The 24,003-nt window shown below is 31.7% G+C and overlaps 1 protein-coding gene across 4 annotated transcripts; it reads right to left on the bottom strand.

Annotated features, from left to right (window-relative positions):
• Positions 1–2,483: 2,483 nt before the first annotated feature.
• Positions 2,484–19,526, bottom strand: LOC139525455 (persulfide dioxygenase ETHE1, mitochondrial-like). Of its 4 annotated transcripts, none has more exons than XM_071320801.1 (7): positions 19,194–19,526; positions 13,397–13,541; positions 9,382–9,567; positions 7,990–8,082; positions 6,956–7,045; positions 4,823–4,939; positions 2,484–2,646 (listed from the first exon to the last, which is right to left on the bottom strand). In XM_071320801.1, the coding sequence occupies exons 1-7, from the start codon at positions 19,440–19,442 to the stop codon at positions 2,594–2,596; spliced, it is 933 nt and encodes a 310-aa protein (XP_071176902.1). In that variant the 5' UTR covers positions 19,443–19,526; the 3' UTR covers positions 2,484–2,593. The 4 variants fall into 4 exon arrangements, with proteins under 4 accessions (XP_071176902.1, XP_071176903.1, XP_071176904.1 ...); XM_071320802.1 differs by having other exon boundaries at positions 19,189–19,324; XM_071320803.1 differs by having other exon boundaries at positions 19,154–19,265.
• Positions 19,527–24,003: the final 4,477 nt, after the last annotated feature.

Here is a 24,003-nt window from a genome sequence, read left to right as displayed (position 1 = left end):
ATACAAAATTTCGACCTAATTTTACTCAAAAAGTAGCACATGAAGGTATATTTTTTATTACATATTTGATTTAATCAGGTAAAAAATAGCCTATATGCAAATTTTCATGAACTTGTAAATACAGGATCAAAACTGTATCGTATGCCCTTAAACAATAACCAACAAAATCAAGTCAAGCCTTCTTATTGTGATAGGAAATCTTGTGGTACAATTTCATAGAAAGCAAGATACTCAAGTTATTGTCTGGAAAAAAATGTCTTGGGATGACAATTAACAACTTTATAATATTATATGATAGCAAAAGAAAAAAAAATAATTTCATGTGTACTTGTATAACAGATTCTTTTTGTTTTGAGAAACAACACATAGTTAAAAAAGTAAATATTTTTATTATGTTAAGATTAAAAACAAAATAATTAGAGTATCATGTATTATATTTGTTCAGATGAATGTAATATAAGATGGTTGGGAATTGCAATTTGATATACCTTAGTTACGTGAAAATTCTAATAGGTCAGCTATGTATCCCTCACCTTAAAGTAGAGGCTTCAATGAGTCTGTAGCGTACACCAGGAATGGATTGCACAAATACCTATTGAAGGTAAAAGTTATTTAATTTTTAGAGTTAATTAAAGTTGCATATGTTTATGATTTGAATAACACTTCAAAAATGTCACCAATAATATTAAAATATTTATTGGTGTTTGGGCAACCTGTCAAATAATCTGGGTTAAAGAAATAGTGGAAGCATTGGTTGAATGCATGAGCCATAACATAGTATATATCTTTGGAACAACAAACTTTCTATTTGTCTTATAATCAGTCAATAAGTGTATAATGTGATATCTGAAACATAGTAGAAAACTCTAATTTTAAAGGAAATACAAGTAACTTAAAACTATGACAACAATTACTAAAAAATTTGGAGTTTGTTTTCCTTGCTTATAATAAAACTTTTTAATTGGGATTAAATAAGATAAAAGTTTACTAAAAAGATAAGCATTAATTTTAAACCTTAAAATTACATTTTTCCGTTTATATTCTATTTATAGTAATGGTTCCATGTTTGTTTGCAAGCAATAATGGTCCATGGATATTAGATTTTACTTTAGAAGTACACCCCATATATATTTATGTTGATAATTTGAACTGCAATTTCAATAGTTGCATTATATTTCATTTTAAATTTAAAATGATCATAGAATGACTACAGCTCAAGAAAAAGGAATCTAAAAATGTTGATCAAAACTTATATTTGCACAATTTTTGGCAGAATAAAAATATGATTTTTGTTCTCAGAAGTACAATGAAACAATTTATCTGAAACATACATATTTTTCTTAATAAAACATGTATCCTCCCATGGATGCTTCCTTTCAGAAATGATCAGTAATTAATTCTGTGATGACTGTAACTAGTCAACCTACATGTTGCCATTACTGATTTTCTATAACTGTTAATAAAACTAAAGTAAAATAGCAATTTTCATAATTTTTACTACTACAATTGCACATTGAATATTATTATACCTTTCATATATTTTAAACAATTCTATTGGGTGAAACGTTATCACGTGACATGGAATAATTCGGTTGTTTTTCATTTAATTGCAAGGAAGGATGAATAACCCTAAAAATTTCCACCAGCGGTGAATAACCCTATTATTCACCGGCGAATAACCTTTTGAGTCTGTTGATTTGTACTTGAGTTATCTCCCATGAAAATGATGTCATAGACGTAAATAAACAAAATGGCAGCGTTCACGTTACACTGGAAGCTCACCGAGAGACGTGGAAATAAGGATTGGACATGAATAGAGTGCCAGCAGCTGATGATAGCTCTTATAGAGTAACGGTCCTTTTTAGGGCCATCAATATTTTACAAAAAGATTCTACCTTTGTTGTACATTCTAGAAATTCTAGAAAACAAATGTATTTTCAAACGTCAGCTTGTCTTTGATTTTGTTATGTAAAAAATATATTGAAAGTTTTCGAAAGGCCATTCCACTGTTAGTTCGGTATAATAAAACAATTGTGGCCCGTTGAAAAGGTGAATATCCAAAATTGTCAACCCTTAAAAGTTATTTCACTTCGGGCTGCGCCCTCAGTGAAATAACCTTCTCGTGTTGACAATTTTGGATATTCACCTTTTCAACGGGCCATAATTGTATAAGGATAATTTTTCTTGCTTGAAATCCTATCAGTAGACCTGGGAACAGTAAGACTAATATTGCTCTATTTTCATGTGATAAGTAAGTAAATAGCCAATTCTGATCCATCTCACCAGATAATATGAATAAAATATATATCTTAATCAACTTTTTTCTACATTAAACAAAACATGGTCTGTGTCTTCACAAAGGTGTTTGACATTGTACATTGGATGAAGACATTTATATTATAGGAGACAGCCTTTCACAAGAGAACATAGTTTTACATTATTGGGACAATAATAAGTCAAAACTTCACATGGATGCCCTGTAAACCATCCAATCATCTTAGAGTCAACGACTCAAGCCACAGCAATAGTTCACAAAGACTCTTGGTTATCATAAAGCTCCAGAAAACAAAGTGCAAGTCAATCATGGTCTTGTTCAGCTTTGAAGATCTTGCAGTCCACAAACCATATTTGCAGGTAAAGCTTTATCTGGAAAAAAAATAAGCTCCACAGTTTACTCTTGATGTTACATTCTGAACCTAAACTTATTTGAGATAAATGAACTGTTTGCCTGAACAATCTCTATGGTAATTATAATGTATGGCTTTTGCTAATTTTTTATGGCTTTAAAATGACATATACAGTATAACTAGTTGTGTCATTGTCAATCATACCACATCTCCTTAATTTAATAATAATATTTATAAATACAGATATCTTTTTCAGGGGTGTAATTATTTTCACTAATTTTGCGAAATTAAATACAAGGGAATACAAATGCAGTTTACATGCATGTTTACCTTTTTTACCTTACATGACCTAAATTGAACTGTGAAACTGTTAAAATATCATTAGTGATACATATTATACAGAAAACCAATAAAAAGGTAACAAATGATGCCTCAAAGACTCAAACGACTTTGACCTATGTGTAAGCTTTGTTGTGTAACTTACAACTTAATCAGATAATAACCTCTTTTGAATAGATAACTGTTTTTTAATGATTGAATAATCCTTGTTTCTCTAATTCTTACACTAGTTATCCTTTCACTGACCTGTTAATTATTTTTATTTAATCAATGTGTGGATTGTTTTATTTCAGTTCTTCATTGGTAAAAATTTTCTTGCTTTGCTCCAAATTTCCCATTGTGATGTCACGAATAGGCGACCATGCCTTATAACCTTACATAGATTAAAGAAGTCTTTCTTTTATTTGGTTGAAATTGAAAAGTAGATTGTGCCATTTTGAGCAGTATTGCTCTCTTGAAACTTTTGAAATGAATTAAATGAATCAAACACAATTGGTCTAGTTCTTTGCTTATTTTTTTTAAGACATATTGGCAATTCATGTATCAGACTGTTAATCTAAATTCAGGAAAATAAATGATTTATTGTGTATCATATAAACTATTTTACAAACACTAAATATTTGTTTTTATTTTTGTTTAATATCATGAATCAATTTTTCAACTTAGACATATGAGGGGAGATAAGAATAATAGTAAAATTTCTATAAAAGGAAGTGATATAGATTAGACATTCAGTGGCGGATCCAGAACTTTTCCTAAGGGGGGGCCCATTATTTGTTACCTATAGTGGCCAGGCCCCCCAGGCCCCCCTTGGATCCACCTATGACATTTGGTTTTCCTGTTTCAATGGTTTTACACTGGTCATTTTTGGGGAACCTTTATAGCTTGACCTATAGTGGTTTACTTTTACAAGTTGTGACTTGGATGGAGAGTTGTCTCATTGGCACTCATACCACATCTTCTTATATCTATAAGGTGGAACATAACACAACAGGAAAATAACTCTATAATAAACAGCTGAACATTTAAATCACGTTCTTTTGATAAGGCAATATTAGTTTGTGAAACTGCTATATATATATTTGAGTGAAATTTTTTTGATGAAGTGTGCTTTTAGTTTTACGATTTTTTTTAATTTTGTCAAAATTTTATAAAAATTAAATGAGCCAAATTAATTTAGTCAAGTGTTGGTGTTTGATACCACCTTAATGAAATTTTAATTTTTCACTTGTAGCATGAAAACAAATTTGATGACAACCATTCTTTAAGCATATAAATAACCTATCTTCTCATACATTCTTTCAAAATTCTATCTCACATATATTATGTTATTTAAGGGATGACTGTAATATTTTTTCTGTCTATGAAGAAATAACATAAAAAATTTGGTGCACACTGAATAACGCGCGTAGCGGGTTATTTAACAGTGTGCACCACATTTTTTATGTTATTTTGAATAGACAGAAAAAGTATTACAGTCATGTCTTATAATTTAATTCTAAATTCCATTTTGAACATGGAAAACCATGAAAAAATGTTGATGGCGTCGCGGTCACATGACTGAATTATGTCTATGGGCTAATAACAAAATAATGTCAGCCAATCAAAAGACGCGTTACATCCAAAATTAAATAATTCACCAAAAAAATTTTTTTTTCATGAAAAATCTAAGCAAAATTGGGAGAATTTTGCATGACTTGTAGGTTGGTAAATAAATAGCATTGTGAAATCTCAATTTTGGCAAAACAATTCTATCTGAGGAAATATATACTGATAATCCACCTTAAATTGCTGGACACTAAAGAACTACCAACCAATTAATAAATAATTTAAGTATAAAGCATGAATATTCATACCAATCTGTTTTGGATATGGAAGGTTGAGATTCTCCATAATGTTTTTGAACTCTGTTTTTGATTTAGTCAGTCTTGGATTCAATGTTTTTTCCTCTGCAACTGTAGTTACTGTTTGTCCTGACAAAACACAGAACAGAAGATTATGAACTTTTACTCTATACATAAAGATTCAATGCAATGCATATATATAAGTAACAGAAGGGAAGTTCAAGCAGAACAATTGAATTGCAATTAAGACTGCAAAAACTTCAAATTTTCATGAATTTACGATTTGATGTAAGGAATTGTCTGAAGAAAATCATTTTTTGTTACACTTGTAATTGTTGGGGCCCTTTACAGCTTGCTGTTCGGTGTAAGCCAAGGCTCTGTGTTGAAGACCTTACATTGACCTATAATGGTTTACTTTTACAAATTATGACTTGGATGGAGAGTTGTCTCATTGGCACCCATACAACATCTTCTTTATATCTACAGTCGACTCTCGTTATGTCGAAGTCAGCCGGACCAGAGAAATATTTCGAGATACACGTAGTTCGACTCAAACGAACACCGGAAGTTCGACAATCTAAGAGACACAACTCTTGCTTAGCTGGGTAAAGCTAAAATAAATCCGGGTGAATATGGCAAGGGGATCGATATTCTAGTATCAGATCGATGTATTTGTTTGTCACAGTCCTTTATTATTATAAAGGCATTATTTTTATTTATTCAATTCTTTCAATTAAAAAAAATCCTATGGCTTTTCCAAGAGTAATTTCCAATTGATAGTTTCGTTATTCAGGTCGGTTATAGCTGACAAAATTGTTTATTCTCGGATACAAGAGATTTAAAAAAAATGTAGATTTTTATTCTACATTTGTATCTCACTCTTTCTTTTCAAAAGAAAATATAACAAGATTAAAGACGCCGTTTGAGTAGCTTTTAGGTGATCATCAACGGAAGCCATAATCCTCACTTTATACACACCCAAGCTCGTTAGTGTAAATCACAAATTAATTGTTTTGTAAACATTTTAAATACTTTTTCATGAATATTAACAATGTATCACTAATTATTTGTCAAAATTCTATAAAAGATAATCTTAGGTAAACACTCATGGAAATAGCATGTCATAAATCATTACAGTGGTCAGTGACCGGAAATTTAATTACACGTGTATTGTCAGATTAACTATTCAATCCATTTACATCCCGGAGGTCCTGTTTTGACATATGTGTATTAGTTCGAGATAAAAAAATGAATTTTGAATGCTTTTGTTAACCTTGGGACCGTAAATTTAGTTCGACTCAACCGAAATTTCGACTCATCCAATTTCGACTCATCAGGAGTCGAATTACATACTTTTGTATGGAATAAAGTTCGGGACCACGTGAAAACTTCGACTCATCCGAAATTTCGAGTCAACCGAGTTCGAGACAACGAGAGTTAACTGTATATAAATATGTTTAAAGACAGATGGACAAACCAATAATCCACTCACAGACATGCAGAATATTATCTCTTCAATACATGATGTGTGGTGTAAAAATACTTGGAAATTAATCAATTTTGTAAAATTAAGGCAGAATATCTTCTCTCGCGATATCTTTCTGAATTGATTTGGGCTTGTGTTATCAAAAAACCTTGAGTGAGTGGCTGACCTAACCCAGACTCCCCTATATTCAAGAAAAGAGACAAAAAGCTGGCATATTTTTTTCAGTTACTTTAGACATGACTGATATCTGTTATTCCATACAGATCTTCCTCTTATTACATGTATATGAGGGTCTCACAGTCTGGATGGGGAGGGAGGTCCTTTATTTCTGTATTCTTTTAAAATTTAGGACATTTTTCTCTATTCTTTATACCTTAGCACCAATTCTCAATTCTTTATATTTTGGATCTATTCATTATTTCTTTGGTCCTTTATTCTATATTTTCCTCATTATTCTGTTTCTGTAAACCCTATCTAGACGTTCTTATCAATATGTAACTATATATCCAAATAAGGTAATGTGATATATATATATATAGTAGAATCCTTATATCAAAAGGAATGACAGACTGACGGTGTATGATAAATCATATAAACACCAGTGTACACAACTACAGTCTACAATTTAGCAGATCTTTTAATTCAGTCTATAATAATACCTGTATAATCATGTGCTGGAAACAGTCGAAAGTTAGAAGGAAGGCTAAAAATCTTTTTATGGACTGATTCATAGAGTGTCTCTGAATTTCCTAAAATATTAAAATAAAAAAGACATTATAATGACAATTTTTTATGTTTAATATATTTTTTCATCAAAATGTAGGGTTTCTATCTATTTCTTCAAATAATCATGATTAATAAAAAGTCCATAAGAATTTAGTGAAATTAATTCAATTTTCAAATAAGTTTACCCAATGTTGTTTGTTCTCTTTAAAATTTTTGCATCAGATATCAGGATAGTTAAATGTCCTGATGTCAGAAGTTATTGTATGTCATATTGTTAATTTTATATTTGGTGTATTTTTGGAGTTTCTGTTACATTTATTCACAATTTTTAAAAAGCAGAGACCCCCTACCAAAAGACAGTACACCTTAAAATCATTGCCTATTGCTTATTATATATAACACCTCAGAAACAGACCTTGTTACAAATACTGAAGATTGACCAAAGAACCATGAAAACGAGGTCAAGGTCAGATGAACCCTGCCAGACATCCTGTAAACTACGCAATCATTCAATACATCATGAAACCATAATATTGACCAATGAATATGGACAAGAAGTCAAGGTCAGATGAACTCTGCAAGAAAAGACATGTAAACCTTTTAACGATTCTGTACAGCTTATATAGAGGTCCTACTGCTCATGAATAAGGTATCTGAGAAAAAGAATCAAACCACAAAATCTTAACAAATACAGATCTATTGTTCATGGTCTCTATCTAAAAACAGACAAAAGCTTAACATTGACCATGTATAATGAAATCAAGGTCAAGGTAAATGAAACCCATCATGCAGACATGTACACCTTACAGTCATTTCATACACATCTTCATGCTAAACTTGCTGGTCATCAGCAAAAGAATAATAATGATTCACATCAGGCAAAGGCTTATTTCAAATTGTAAGATAAAAATATTGAAATTTCTAAAACATCTGCCAGACACAAATATTTTCTAAAATATGTACAAACCTTCCTGAAAATCTGTTCTCCCACAACCTCTTACTAAAATGGCATCACCAGTGAAAGCCATTCCTTTGTCATGCCATACAAAGGTTAAGCAACCTGCAACAGTTTATAATCATATAATATAATTATATAAAATAAAAACAAGTGTTCAGTATATGTTAACTGGTTTTTGTTAAAATGTCTTTTAGATTGAGTTTAGCCATTTCAATTGATATTTTGTAATGTGTCTTTGTTGTAATGTTACACTACTACTTCAGGTTAGAGTGAAGGTTGGCACCTGTTAAAATGTTTAAACCTGCTGCATTTGTTTGCACCTGTCCTAAGTCAGAAACCTGTCATTCAGTGGTTGTCATTTGTTAATGTGGTTCAAAAGTGTTTCTCATTTTTTATATAGATTAAACTGTTGGTTTTCCTGTTTGAATTATTTTACACAAGTCATTTGGGGGCCCTTTATAGCTTGCTGTTTTGTGTGAGCCAAGGATCCGTGTTAAAGGCATACTTTGATTTACTTTTTACAAATTGTGACTTGGATGAAAAGTTGTCTTATTGGCACTCATAACACATCATCTTATATTTCTAAAAATCAGTTTATATAAATTTTGAGTAAAAGAACTATGACTGGTTCATATCTTATTTGTTCTACTGCTGTGGATTCATTTATAGTCATTGTCAGTCATAACATTTTTGTGTTTTGAAGAGTTGTTTGTTTATAAATATTTTATTTCTTAGTTTTTGGCAACTTAGAAAATTTGTGTTTTGTTGAGAATACTTAAATTCACGATTTAGTTGACAGTTAGTTACTCATGGCACACCAAAGAAATCCATGAAAATAAGTACATTAGAATAGTTTAGTCTTGTTGACCAGGGGCAGATCCAGCCATTTAAAAAAAGGGGGGGGGTTCCAACCCAGAGTGAAGGGGGGTGTCCAAGTTCCAACTATATGCTCCCATTCAAATGCATTGATCGTCCAAAAAAAATATTCCATCTTTGAAAGAACATGAGTAATTATAACCTATGATCACATTAGTTTGTACATTTTAAAGAAAATTCTTGTTAATAAGTTGTAATCCTGTATTGAAATTTGCTGACCTAATTATATTTCTAGACATATGTTCAGCTATTTTACAATCCAAGATGGCAAAAAACACCTATACCACCTTAAGTTATATATAATTCAAACAATTTACACCAAATATTCCTTATTATCATACTGACACTTAAAATACATAATTTAAACCATATTATTCAACATATTCTTGTTACAAACAATTTATTATTTGCCCTGTAAAATTTAGCATACACTTCAATGAAAACAGTGTTCATCCAAAATTATAACTATTTCATACTTTAAATATTTCTAACTAAATTTGTTAGATTCTTTCTAAATAAACGCACCATTTGTATGACCAGGTGTGCTTCTTACTTCTAAATTAAAAGATCCAAAGTCAATCTTGTCACCATCAGATAACTTCACATCTGCCTTTGCATTGCTGACATTAGATATCATACTTTCACACTTTGGAAGTTTCTTTTTGAGTTCTCCAGATCCTGTCACATGGTCTGCATGAACATGAGTATTTACTGGAAAAACATCACAATATTATATGTACAGTTGGCTTTACCTTATTGAAAACTCATATACACACACTGAAAATTAACTTACACTTCCAAAACAAATATTTCATTTTCCTAAAGAAAATGTTTTATAAATAATCTAATAATTGTGAAATATAACATAGGAACTATAAAGGTAGTATGAACCGGTGTTGCTCACCTGGATCTGTGTGCATCTTCTAACATTAAAGACTAGATTATAATTCATGACATTAAAAGTTATTGTTGATATTGAAAGGATGAGTACTCAAAATCACATTTAACACTGCCACCCACTTAATGTGCCTGTCCTAAGTCACTTTGGTTGTATTTGGTTGCTATCTGTAGTGTTCTATTGTTTTTGTTTATTGTTTTATTATATCAGTCTACTGGTTGTCTTATTTGTCCTGGTCTGGATATAAATTATTTTCCCATATAAACCAATTATGTCTTTAGCATCTCTCTCGGTGTTGTCAATATGATGGAAGGTTTAGCTAGCTACAAAATCAGGTTTAACACACCATTTTTTTTGGAGGGAAAATGCCTGTACCAAGTGAGGAATATGATTGATTGATGGGTGTTTAATACCACTTTCAACACTATAGTGAAAGTGGCAGAAAGTTTTTATTAGTTGAGGAAGCTGGAGTGCACAGAGAGAACCACAACCTTCCATAAGAAAATCGACACTCCAAGTCAATCAAGATTAGAGTGAAGTGCACCTGTATCCTGCAGGATTCAAACTCACAACCTCAGTGTTGACTTGTTAGTTTTACTAATCAGACCACCTTGTCATCGAGACCCCTCTAGAATATGACAGTTGTTTTCCATTTGTTCTCTTCGCTGATATAGTTGAGTACTTGGTTTTGTCAACTTTTATGCACATCTCCTTTTGAAATTTACTTCAGAGTTCAGTATTTTTATACTTTTTTTGCTATGTCTCGGTTTCTCTACTGAATTCAGCCATTTAAATTTATTATTATTAGCTCTTATTTTAGTGACCCTTTCACTCTAAATAGTTTCACTTGATCTTCCAGTTTTTTTTAAATTCATAAAAATTGGTTAAACCAGATGCTCCACAGGGCACAGCTTTATACGACCGCAGAGTTTGACCCCTGAACGGTTGGGGCAAGTATGGACACAACATTCAAGCTGGATTCAGCTCTTAATTTGGATTGTGATTAAATAGTTGACACAGCATAGGTTTCTGACACAGAATGAATGTGGTCTAATAAACTTAAAATTTGTTTTTTGCCTTTGAGCAATTCACTATGCTGTTGAATATTAATCCTCTCAAAAAAATGTTTGAAGAAATTTTCTTTTTATTTATGAAATCTGAAATGAGAAAAATTGAACCCCCCTTTTTTTTCACATCCCCTTTTCCCTTATTCCAAAACTGATCACAATTCAAATTTCTAATGAAGTTTGCAACAATAACTACTCATTTAAATACATCATAAAATATTAAAATGTAAAAAAAGTGCTTGTTATCACTGAATGGTAAAGATTGTTTTAATTTATCAGTTGGTGGTAAAAGTGAATATACATTGTATATTGTATAAAACAATGATTTAAGTTGATTCAACTACTATTCTTGACAAAGAAAGATAATTCCAATTGAAAATTTCTTGCTATTGCGTAATATTGTGCAATTAGATATTTCTTGCTATTGCACAATACTGTGCAATTGAAGATTTCTTGCTATTGCACAATACAGTGCAATTGAAGATTTCTTGCTATTGCTGAATACTGTGCAATTGAAAATTTCTTGCTATTGCACAATACTTAATATAATAATTTTGGATCCTGATTTGGAGCAACTTGAAAACTATATTATGGGCCCATAATCAAAAATCTAAGTACATGTTTAGATTCAGCATATCAAAGAAGCCCAAGAATTCATTTTTTGTTAAAATCAATCTTAGTTTAATTTTGGACCCTTTGGACTTTAATGTAGACTAAATTGAAAACAGGACCAAAAATTAAGAATCTACATACACAGTTAGATTCAGCATATCAAAGAATCCCAATTATTCAATTTTTAACGAAATCAAACAAAGTTGTATTTTGGACCTTTTGGGCCCCTTATTCCTAAACTGTTGGGCCCAAAACTCCCAAAATCAATCCCAACCTTCCTTTTATGGTCATAAAGTTGTGTTTAAATTTCATAGATTTCTATTTACTTATACTAAAATTATGGTGCGAAAACCAAGAAAAATGCTTATTTGGGCCCCTGCCCCTAATTCCTAAACAGTTGGAACCAAAGCTCCCAAAATCAATCCCAACCTTCCTTTTGTGTTCATAAACCTTGTGTATAATTTCATTGATTTCTATTTACTTATTCTAAAGTTATTGTGCGAAAACCAAGAATAATGCTTATTTGGGCCCTTTTTTGGCCCCTAATTCCTAAACAGTTGGAACCAAAGCTCCCAAAATCAATCCCAACCTTCCGTTTGTGGTCATAAACCTTGTGTCAAAATTTCATAGATTTCTATTTACTTAAACTAAAGTTATAGTGCGAAAACCAAGAAAATGCTTATAAATTTGGGCCCTTTTTGGCCCCTAATTCCTAAACTGTTGGGACCAAAACTTCCAAAATCAATCCCAACCTTCCTTTTGTGGTCATAAACCTTCTGTTTAAATTTCATAGATTTCTATTTACTTAAACTGAAGTTATAATGCGAAAACCAAAAGTTTACGACGACGACGCCAACGTGATTCCAATATACGACCAAAAAATTTTCAATTTTTGCGGTCATATAAAAAATCATTCAATTCCTACAGAGGATGAGAATTTTAAAAGTAACCTGATTACAGAAATCAAGTGTTAGAAATGCTCACACTTACCCGTTTTGCCAGATTATGAGCTATCATCTAAAACATTGTAATTTTATCCTTAATGCAAAATAGACAGGGCTTTGACCCTTTGTATCTAAAGCCATGAACTGTGCATCTACAGCTTTGGAAGTTAAAATTTACAGAGCTTGACTACATTTTTGCTGTTAGCTAGACTCTGCATCTCTTTAGAGTTAGACTTTACATCTTCAGTTTTATTGGGTACAAGAAATATGGTCACTCTGAATCTTTTTCCTACAGTCAGTAACATTTTTGCAATGTTTGGTTGTGTGGGATTGACAAATTTGTAGCCTTTTCTTTAGAACAGAGACGTTTAATCTGTCTTGTGTAGAGAGAGTTGCATGTTATTAAAGAGCCCTGCAACAAATTTTGAGGGGTCAGTAGATGGCATTTTGCAAGTTTAATTTCTGTCTACCCTCCTTTTCAGCAGCAGTCCATTTATCCCTTTCATCCTACTCATTTGATTTTAGTTCTAATATTTTCTTGTCCTGAACTAGGAAGGCGTCCCAGAAAAAAATTAAAATAGCCTTGCCAGACATCATAATTATTTGGACTAGTCCTGAACATGCATGAACTATTTGCCACTGGACGTTAAGAAACCACAATCAATCAATCAATTATACAATAAATGGAGAAAGTGTCTATGACAAATTTAGCAATTTTTCCTTTAATAAAGGGGCATAACTAAGGAAAGCTAAAAATGATGCCACATAATTTGAACTTTAGATTATTTGATAGAGGCCAACTAAAGGTAGTTTAGGGAAATGAAAAATTCAGCAAATTTTATGTTTATAAAGGGGCATAATTCATAAACCGTAAAAACTAGTAACACTAATGGAGAAGTACTCCAATTTATTGTTGGGGCCTGGTATTTGCTTTTTGACTGCTCCCTTATATTTATGAAAATAAAACATGAAATGGATTTGCAGATTTCTTTGACTAATTTTTTGCCTCTGTATCTTACCTGCATATTTGAGTTCAAGTCCTAAATCTTTGATGATTCTTGCATCTCTCTCAACCATCTCTATAACTGGATCAATAATGATAGCTTCCTTGGTGACTGGGTCTCCCAAGATATAAGAATATGTAAAGGACTTGTAGTCTAAAAGCTGAAGAAAAAAAAATAATATCAACATAGGAAGTTCACATTCATTGGCATTAGACTTCAATTTCTTTTGTTACAAGGTTTATTTGTCAAATGTTTTTAAAAAAATAATTGTGTTTTACCATACATTACAGACAAACCTGTGCATCTGGAAAAGTTTTTAAATCTTTTTCAAGTTCTAGAAAATCAAGCTAAATGTATTTTGCATTTTAAAAAAAACTTTCCTGAATTTTGATTTTCTATTTTATCATTGCTTCAAAAGTTGTCAAATTATATATCTATGACTTGCCAAGCCTTTAAACTTTCCACTTACATTGATTTGTCTATAAATTAATTTCATGGAGTAAACACAGCATTTTTGCACACAAGGCTATGATGAACTTAAAATTGACCTGATACATTTGTCATATTCAACAAGGAACAGTTCAGCTTGACAACAACTGTTGTCCACAGGAATGCCATCAAACTTACAATCTCCACCAAACAAAGTAAATATGTATGTTCTCAATCAAAAATAATAGTTTCTTATATTTTTTAAGATTTTCATATTTCCCAATTTCAACCACTTGGTTATTTTGTTCTTCTCACTGGTGAAATATTTCAAACAAATGGTCAATATTTAACTATGTAGTAAAATTTTCTTTGTTTCTTCTGAATTTCCTATTACGGCATCAAGACAAGAGGTGGCCATGTCTTATGGTGTCACATATATAAGGAGCATAATTTTTTTTGAAAAGGAAGGATAAAAATCATTAGAGAATTAGATTCCACCACGACATTTATATCGAAGTAAGACATCATTTTATTTGAAAATAAGTTTGACTATTTTTTTCAATGTCTTTAAATTTTAATTTCAAATAAGAAACGCTCATGTTCAGGTTGGAGAATTCCAAAGATAGTTTAATAACAAAAGATCAGGAAATTTCATTGTATTTATTCCAACAGATCTTTAGAATTATTCTCAGAAACCACAATAGATGGAACATATTATGTTTTTTGAAAATAGGGTTCATGGAGCTTTTGGCAAATCCAGATCTAAGATCTACCAGTATGTAAGTTGAGTAACCAGTAGAAGATCCATGTCTTCATCTTTGACTGAAATTCAAAAGGAACATAAAACAGAGCTATTGCATTCAGATATCGCTGATCAAATTTATTCGTTCATAGTGTATTAATTTACGTTTTTTGATTGAGTTAGGCCTGCCAATTGATATTTTATTGTGTGTTTTTCTATGTTGTGATGTTATGCTATTGTTTCAGAAAAAGGGAGAAGGTTTGGATCCATTAAAACGTTTAATCCTGCTGGAATCTGATGTACAGTAGTTGTCGTTTGTTTATGTAATTTATACGTGTTTCTTGTTTCTCGTTTTTTTAAATAGATTAGACCGTTGGTTTACCCGTTTGAATGGTTTTACACTAGTAATTTTGAGGCCCTTTATAGCTTGTTGTTCGGTGTGAGCCAAGGCTCCGTGTTGAAGGCCGTACATTGACCTATAATGTTTTACTTTTTTAAAATTATTATTTGGGTGGAGAGTTGTCTCATTGGCACTCACACCACATCTTCCTATATCTAACTATGATTGTAAAGGATTTCTCTTAAATAAGATTCTAACATGACTTCCTTCAAACGCTTTGAGTACACACCTGTGGTAAAATATGAATATATTGTTTGGGCTGTTCCTATCGTACTCCCACAGCATTAGTCCAAATAATTATGACGTCTTTGAAAGGCTATTATAATTTTTTTCTTTGACGCTAAATATAATAGCCTTTCAAGATGTCATAATTATTTGGACTACCACAGCATATGCTTTTCAATGAATGAAGTAACCCGACGTCATAGAATGTTGACGTCAGAATATAAGCATTTTACGGGAAAATACACACTTTTGAACCCAAAATTCATCACAACAAGGAAACGTACACAAACTATGCTAAAATGTGTTATATAAGCCATTTTTGTATACAAATAAGACATATAAGTACAATTATCATTTAGATTCATATAAATATATATTTAAATATGTTATTGTACACAGTTTTTGCATGTTACTTATTCTGTTTTCTCCGTTTTATTACGTCAATGTAATGGTGCGTTTATTTATGGGAACAGCAAATAATGTCTTTACCTATAGCAATTTGATCCAAAACAGTTGCCGTATTTGTCCTATTAGAATCGAAATAATTCATGGGGGCTTGAATATATCGTGATTTTACCACGGCCAACCCGTTGTAAAATCACAATATATTCCAGCCCCCATGAATTATTTCTTAAGTAATTGGCTATACATGAGGGTCTGGATGGGGGGGGGGGGGTCTATTATTCTGTAAACATTTAATTTTCACCCCTTTTTTCTCTAATCTTTTAAAAAATTAACCCCTTTTTTCTCTAATCTTCAAAAAATTAACCCCTTTTTTCTCTAATCTTCATTTTTTTGGCCCGTTATTCCATGTATTCTCTAATCTTCATTTTTTTAGGGCATTATTCTTTAATCATTTAACCCCATCCAAACCCTCATACATGAGCACAGCTGGATACGTCAGCAGAGGTCCAACCCAGAACAGTTTGGGCAAAAATGTACACAATATTTGCACTTGATACAGGTCTGAATTTTGATTGTTATAAATATTTGACAAATAACAGGTTTCTGACAAAGAATAACTGTAGTAAAAGATATATGAATTGTCTACATGATTTGAAAATTTCTGAAATCTGAAATAAGAAAAAATTGCCCCCCCCCCCCCCCCCCACAAAAAAAAATCATTGTTGGATGACATTCTTTTTTACACACACATCCCCCACTCTTTTTCCCAAATTTTGTTTTCACCTCCCCCCTTTTTATCTCAAAAAAAAATAATTCTTTCTATCAAGATATGGTCATAATCTCAATGGAGTTTGCAACCATAACTACATCATAAAAGTCTTAAAATAGAAAATGACATACATAATCATGGCTAAAATTAATATTCCTTTAATAGTAACTTTGAAATATAAATTGATAGCTAATCACCTCAAGACAATACAACATTTCTGTTTACATAATTTAAAAGCAGTGTTAGGGAGGTAATCCAAACATACACAACATTATACTTTAAATGTGTTTGGATTACCTCCCTTACACTGCTTTTAAATTCTCCATTTACCAAGAATTCCTAAACGGTTTGAGCCATAACCACAAAAATCACAACCATCCCTTTGCTGTATGGAAACTTTAGGCATAATTTCAGATAAATTCATACACTGTTACACAAGTTATTGTCTGGAAACTAGAAAAATGCTTATTTGGGCCCTTTTTTTGGCCCCTTTTAATTCCTAAACTGTTAAAACCATAACCTCCAAAATCAATCCCAACCTTCCTTTTTTTGGTTATTAACCTTGTGTTTAAATTTCATAGATTTCTATTTACATATACTAGTTATTGTCCAGAAACCAAATGTCTTCGGACGACACAGACAAGGACGATGTGATACCAATGTATGACATCCAATAATTTGACAGACAGACAGACAGTTGCATGTTAAGATTCAGCATTTGAACAAAAGAAAATCTATAATTCAAGTTTTGTTGAAATCAAACTTAGTTTTAAATATTATGGACTATTTGGACCTTAATATGGACCAATTTAAAAATGGGTCACAATCTAAATTCTAAATACATGTTTATCCCTAAGAATTCAAAACTTTGAATTAAACACAGTTGAAATTGACAAAAAATAAGCAATTTATACAAAGTATTATAAAAGTATATTTTTTTGACCCCATTTCCCTAAATGGTTAGGCCAACCTCCAAAATCAATCCCAACCTTCATTTTTTTGGCAAAGAACCTTGTGGCACAATTTCATATAGATCCACAGAGACCCAAAGGTTTATACTCGAGTCATCTTTGAAACATTATTCATAGAATATTCCTATGTACATAGCATTGGTCAAAACTTTCAAGCAAGTAAATAGCCCAAGGGACACTGGGAAAACAAGTTATTGTTGATTGCAACTAGAAGTTTGAAAGCCTTCCATTTCTCAGAATTGGATTCAGGGGGTGGCAAAGGGGATCTGGATTATCTTTTGGAGATGAGACAATATCTGAAAAAGTCTAATTTCCATGTTTCATCTTTCACCAGCTATTATTTTTTTATTCAGGCATCTTTTTGGAAAATTTTAAGTTTCAGTATTAACTATATAGAGTATATAATGCACCAACTATTGCCAATTTTAAAAACACTCTTTCTTATATCTCTTCTAATAAAATATTATAATTTAAATGTTCAACCACCCCTCCCCCCAAAAAAAATCTAAGTTATGATCATCATATCAAATAAATATCAACAAAATATACAGTATATAGAATGAAAAAATAGTTTTTTTACTTTTGATAACAGCAGAGAACATTGTGCAATTCTAGTAAAGTAGATGGTAACAAAAAGGAATTTATTTTAGATTTTTTCATTACCTAGGCAGATTTTTCATCATGCAAATACAGTTTCAAGGATAAATGACATTGTTTATTGTTATTTTCCAATTGTGACCAATCTGAAATGATGTATTTTTTTTAAAAACTATGAAATAAAGCAATTTTTTGAGAAAAAAATCCTTCCTGTAACCAAAGCCCCAGCTTGTCTGGCAAAACAGCTGTTGGACATCAACCAACTCTGTCCTGTTACTGTTGTCCTGTTACTCAAGATTCTTTCATGTTACTGACATATATCTGACTATATTTTTGTATATTTCTTAACCTTTTGTAATGCAAATGCTTAAATAGATAATTGGCATTTGATAAACTATTGCAGGATATACTATTAAACCACAAATAGTATCTTAAACTTAATTATTCCTTATTCCCAGGATAAACTTTTAAAAATTGATTCACTTTGGTAACAGGAAAGAACTGGATTTTTTTTACGGCATCAATTGGGGATTTGATTGTCGCAAATACCTGTTTACTGTCGACATGTTATCTCCTAATTGTTACCACATTTAACAATTGTTTGAATTACAGACAACAGTTCCTAGATTCTCAATGTGCATTCTTCGATTTGTGCTATTAATTAAAATACAGGGTCTTAAATTAAGACATTTTTGGGGTTTTTTCTTATTGCCAAAAATTAGACTTTTTCAGATATTTTCTCAGATACATATTATATTTTTTTAAATGCATAGACTGTTTACATTTTCTGCAGCATAAGGCTGCTTATAGTTACAGCTAGCCCCCATCCCCTTTCTTTTCGAATCATTGATTTATTGTCATTTTGGCAAATTTGATGTTGGATTTTTAACACTTTGATTGATAATATTCGTCAGATTATTGGCCATCAGTTGAACCACATTTGATTTACACGTATCTGAGCAAACGTGGGTTACAGTCATGGCCAATGATCTGACGGATATAGGGACGAACGTAATATTGAGGGCGAACGGATAAGGATATTTATAGGAAACGTAGTTTTTATCGTGTATCTCTTCGTTAAATCAGCATAATACAAAAAGTACAGTATACGTAAGAGCGTGAGAGCCACAGTTTCAAAGCAATAACAAAATACACGCAAAAACGTTTACCAACAGACTTGTTTACAAATAAACAAATCGAAAGTCGCCCTTGAATCTGTTGACAGAAATTTTACCTGTGACGGCTGTGTATGTCAAGTTGAGAATTTACCTCACCTGTCTGAAAACAAAATTTTGGTCCTTTCCTGCAAAGTCAGACATGGTTCTGCGGATACAAGAACAAATCCGTTTCCTTTCAAAAACTGATGATCGTTGCCAGCATTGGTTCTTCTTCGACCACGTCTCGTGCTTCTTCCCGCTAACCAGGTCTTGTACATGAGAAATTGACCTAAGGTTGGAATAGGGTTCGTTTATAACTTTGAACAACTTGTTTACTACATATCTTGTTTGTAAGAGAAATGCCATTTAATTTATAATGTTTGTCTTTCAGTAACATTCGGTGATATTGTAGTTTATGTTATGAAGAGATACGTGATCTCTTTATAAATAAATATTTACGTTTCAGCGCATGGGCATACGTTTATATCAGTCATGTTTTAAAGTTGTTTTCGACATTTCTCATGCAATTGTTGTTAGTTATTAGGACCAAGTGGAATTGTATGTCAGCATTATGATGCGAGACATCTTTGATAATGTTTGAATGATATGGGAGTTCAGATAAATTTTCCTAAAATTTCCCGTAGGTGTGTCCATTATGAGCCAATGAAATTCTTTCTAGCACCCAACTATAAAGATAATAAAGTCTTCAATATCTGGGACTTGTACAACATGTATAATACCCAGAAATAAATTTATATATTGAGCATAAATGGATGCATGACTAAATGATATTATTAAATTTTAGGCAAAGTTTATTAAAACACGTTCATCATGTACCACAGTTCGTTAGCCTTTCTTATGAAAGACTCCAACCCCACCTTCTGGATCCGCCACTGTTTTGCTACTATATTCTACTCAGATATTCAACTTATATAACTTCAAGTATCTCATATGATATAAGAATTAATCGGCATATATGTGATATATTTAAGATATCTTATATACTTTATAAGATATCGCATATGATCACTTTATAAGATATAACAATTGGAGTGCACACGCTGAAATGTCTCGCCTTCTTTACTAATCATTGAAATTGTGTTGATAACTAGTCCTAAATATAAATCTTACTACAACTATCACGTAAACTTAACATGATCCAAGAAAATGAGGCCAAGGTCAGATGAACCATGCCAGACAGACATGAACAGCTGACAATTCTTCCATACAACAAATATAGTTGACCTCAGTATTGCAATTATAGTTTAAGAAAAACAGACCAACACAAAAACTTAACACTGAGCAATGGACCGATAAAATGAGGCCAATTCAGGTCAAATAAAACCTGCGAGACTGACATGCACATCATAATATATTTCCATACACCAAATAAAGTTGACCTTTTGCATAGTGTGGTAGAAAAAAGGACTAGATCTCAAACACTTAACTTTAATTGACCACTGAACAGTGATTATGAGGTCAAGGTCAGATGACATCTGCCAGCTAGACATATTTATACCTTACAATCATTCCATACAACAAATATAGTAAACCTATTGCATAAAGTACAAGAAAAACAGACCAAAACACAAAAACTTAACTATAACCACTGAATCATAAAAATGAGGTCAGAGTCAGATGACATCTGTCAGTTTAGTCCGAGATTACTCTGACGTCCAACGGCTGTTTTGCCAGACAAGCTGGGGCCGTGGGACGTCAGAGCTCGTCCCATATCAAAAAGTGGATATTTGCCCACCCAAAATAGATGCGCTGCTTCGTCGCTTCTGGTGCCGACTGACGGCCTTGGAATTATATAAATCGGGCATCAATCTGTTCATTTTTCATTTATCTTTTCATTTATGTAAGTTTCACCTACCTGTCAACTTTTATTTTTCCATATTTTAACAGTTTTCACAGAGACCCATCGATTTCTGCATTTTGCCTTTTTGGACGTTGGACGTTGGACGTCAGAGTAATCTCGGACTACTGTCAGTTGGACATGAACACCTTACAATCATTCTATACACCAAATATACTAGACCTATTGCTTATAATATCTGCGATATGTACTTGACCACCAAAACTTAACCTTGTTCACTGATCCATATGAAATGAGGTCGAGGTCAAGTGTCTGACTGGCATGAGGACCTTGCAAGGTACGCACATACCAAATATAGTTATCTTATTACTCATAATAAGAGAAATAACATTACAAAATCAAAGTACTGAAGTACTGAACATCAGAGGACCTCATGTTGTGTTGAATTATTGATAAATGACAGGTGTTTATATTATACCTACCAGACAGATATGTTCACCATACAATATAGTACAAATATTAGATATAATATGCTATCATATCTGAGATACTGACTTGAACTAGGAAACTTAACTTTGTGAATTATCAATGATTACTTGGTCAAATGAGAACTGTTAGATTGGCATTATGACCATATAGTTGCACACATACAAAAATCGTTAGCGTATAACTTATAATAGAGAATCAACATAGCAAACAATTCTTCAAGTAGCTATATAGTCACTCACTGAACTATGAAAAAGAGGTTTAAGACAATCATATCAAAACAGATAAATTGTAATATTGTGGCTAATTAAAAAATAAAGTGGGGAAAAATATATTGTTTTGGCGAAAGAGGTGGCGAAAAAAATAATTGACCCAGGGGAAACTTTGGGGCTAAAGATACCAGATGAACAGCAAACTCATAAATGGAAAATAAACTTACAATTCCATGACTAAAACTGAAAAAGACATGCATACAAATAAAAGTACACTAGAAACAACATAGAAAACTAAAGACTGAGCAACACGAACCCCACCAAAACAGGTGATCTCAGTGCTCCGGATGGGTAAGCAGATCCTGCTCTACAAATGGCATTAATTAACAATGTTTGTACATGTAGTATCCAGGTCTTTTTTCTGAAACATTTAGCTTTATGATCAATTGCTAATTAAATGGATGTTAACACAGCAAGATTACTATCCCTTATTCTAGATTTTTGTTGCAGTCAACACAAACTCTTTAAATGTTCATAAATAGCTTCACTGAGTTACATTTGTATCTTGGTTTTATTGTAACACAGTCAATCATTTATCCATTATATATTTTTTTTAAATTAGCAGCTATACATGTACATTGTAGGTTCTGTTTTCTAATTAGGTCTTTCCACCTTTCCGTGGAAAGACCTATTGATTTTGTTCTGATTATTATTTTTTTTTTCTTCCGCCTAATTTTTTTTCTTGCGTAATTTTGTTGTTTCAAAAGATGTCGCTTAGATATTTGGAATATGATATCGTATAGTTTATACGCTTTAAAACTGACAACCGCGCAGTAAGAGTTATCTCCCCAAACACTGTTTTTCTTGTGGCCACTACTCCTTTGCAACCGTAAAAGATTACGACAAATTTATTTTACCAAATTGCTCGTTACATCTTCAGGATTCGGAGTTTAGTTTTAACCGAAGCTATCCTGATACTCCATATGAGAGTTATTCCCCCCTTATGTATTTGATATAAGTGATTTGCATTTCTAACTGGTAAACCATAAGTGATAGAGACCTAGGGTCTTTTAATTTGAGATCCTTGGTCCAAAAAAAATGAAAATTAGGTCAAGGTCAAGGGTCAAGGTCATATTCTATATTTTTTATTTTGGCTTATTTTTACTTATTTTCAAAACCTTATAACATATCTACATCTTATTTTCACTAAATTGTTAGTTGCAACATGCCGTTACTTATAAATTTTTGTTGAAAGGGTGCGTAAACAATAAATAGGAGTTTTTGCCCATCTTATATTTAAAATTATGCGTAAAGTCATATAACTCATTAACCATACATAATAAAGACCTAGGGTCTTTTGATTTGAGATCCTTGGTTTATGACCTTGAAATTGAGGTCAAGGTCATAGGTAATTTGCACGTTCTAGATTTTGACCTTTGCTTTAAATTCATATTTATATATTATATTAAGCCATAGGAACTGACATTTTAGATTGATTTTTAATATTTTGATAATAAAATAGATCTTCACTTGTGGAAAGACCTTCAATTGTTCTTTGAACAATTGGTTTTTAATTATTAAATGGTTCATTGTAAATATTACAATGTATTATATGTAGATAGCCATTTGCTAATGATGGTATTTTTGTTAATTGAATATCACAACATTTGGATAGTTTTTCAACTGTTAGGTTTTTTTTACTTTGTTCTGGATTTAATACTTTGGATACCACTGGTTTAGCAATGAGAACATTTTGCACTATACATATAGAACACAACTACCATATGAATGTGTCGGTCCTTTGTAAGAAACCTGTAAAACAGGCCTTGTAATTTTTTGGTGTATATCTTGATTTCCCGATTGTACATTGATGTGGCCATTAGTTTTCTTGTATATATTGTTTAACATTTGACATTTCATGGCTATTTCTAACTGATTTATGTATAGTTTTTTTCTGATTGTAAAAATGTTGTATGGTTATAAGCTTTATTTCTTTTTCATCATTTTGTCTAGAGCTGGTGTCTGATTTATACCAATCATACCTCCCTTTTCTTTTTTTATGAATAATGACAACAATTTGGTTTTAATTTTCATTTATGTATGCCTATGTACATGTAACAATATAAAACAGTATATATACATGTATAATCTCATTCCATCATTAATATTGGTCATTGTCGGTATATATTTATCTTTAAGTTTAACAATGTACTGTGAAAGAGCTATCTTTTAACAGATACTTAGTATATAATGGTTATTGTGAAACCACTGATTCAAAGGACAAGTTTCACTTATTGCCCAAAATAGCCTAAACTATATAAAACTACAAAAAGTTCTCAATTTGGTTCGTAATTTGGGTCTATTTCAAAAGTCTTAACACTCAATAAATCAGTTCTTTTCATAAAAGTAC

Source organism: Mytilus edulis, chromosome 5 (assembly GCF_963676685.1).
Source record: "Mytilus edulis chromosome 5, xbMytEdul2.2, whole genome shotgun sequence".
Taxonomy (NCBI): domain Eukaryota; kingdom Metazoa; phylum Mollusca; class Bivalvia; order Mytilida; family Mytilidae; genus Mytilus; species Mytilus edulis.
Note: the sequence above shows the minus strand (reverse complement) of the source record. Positions and strands in the feature narration are given on the sequence as shown.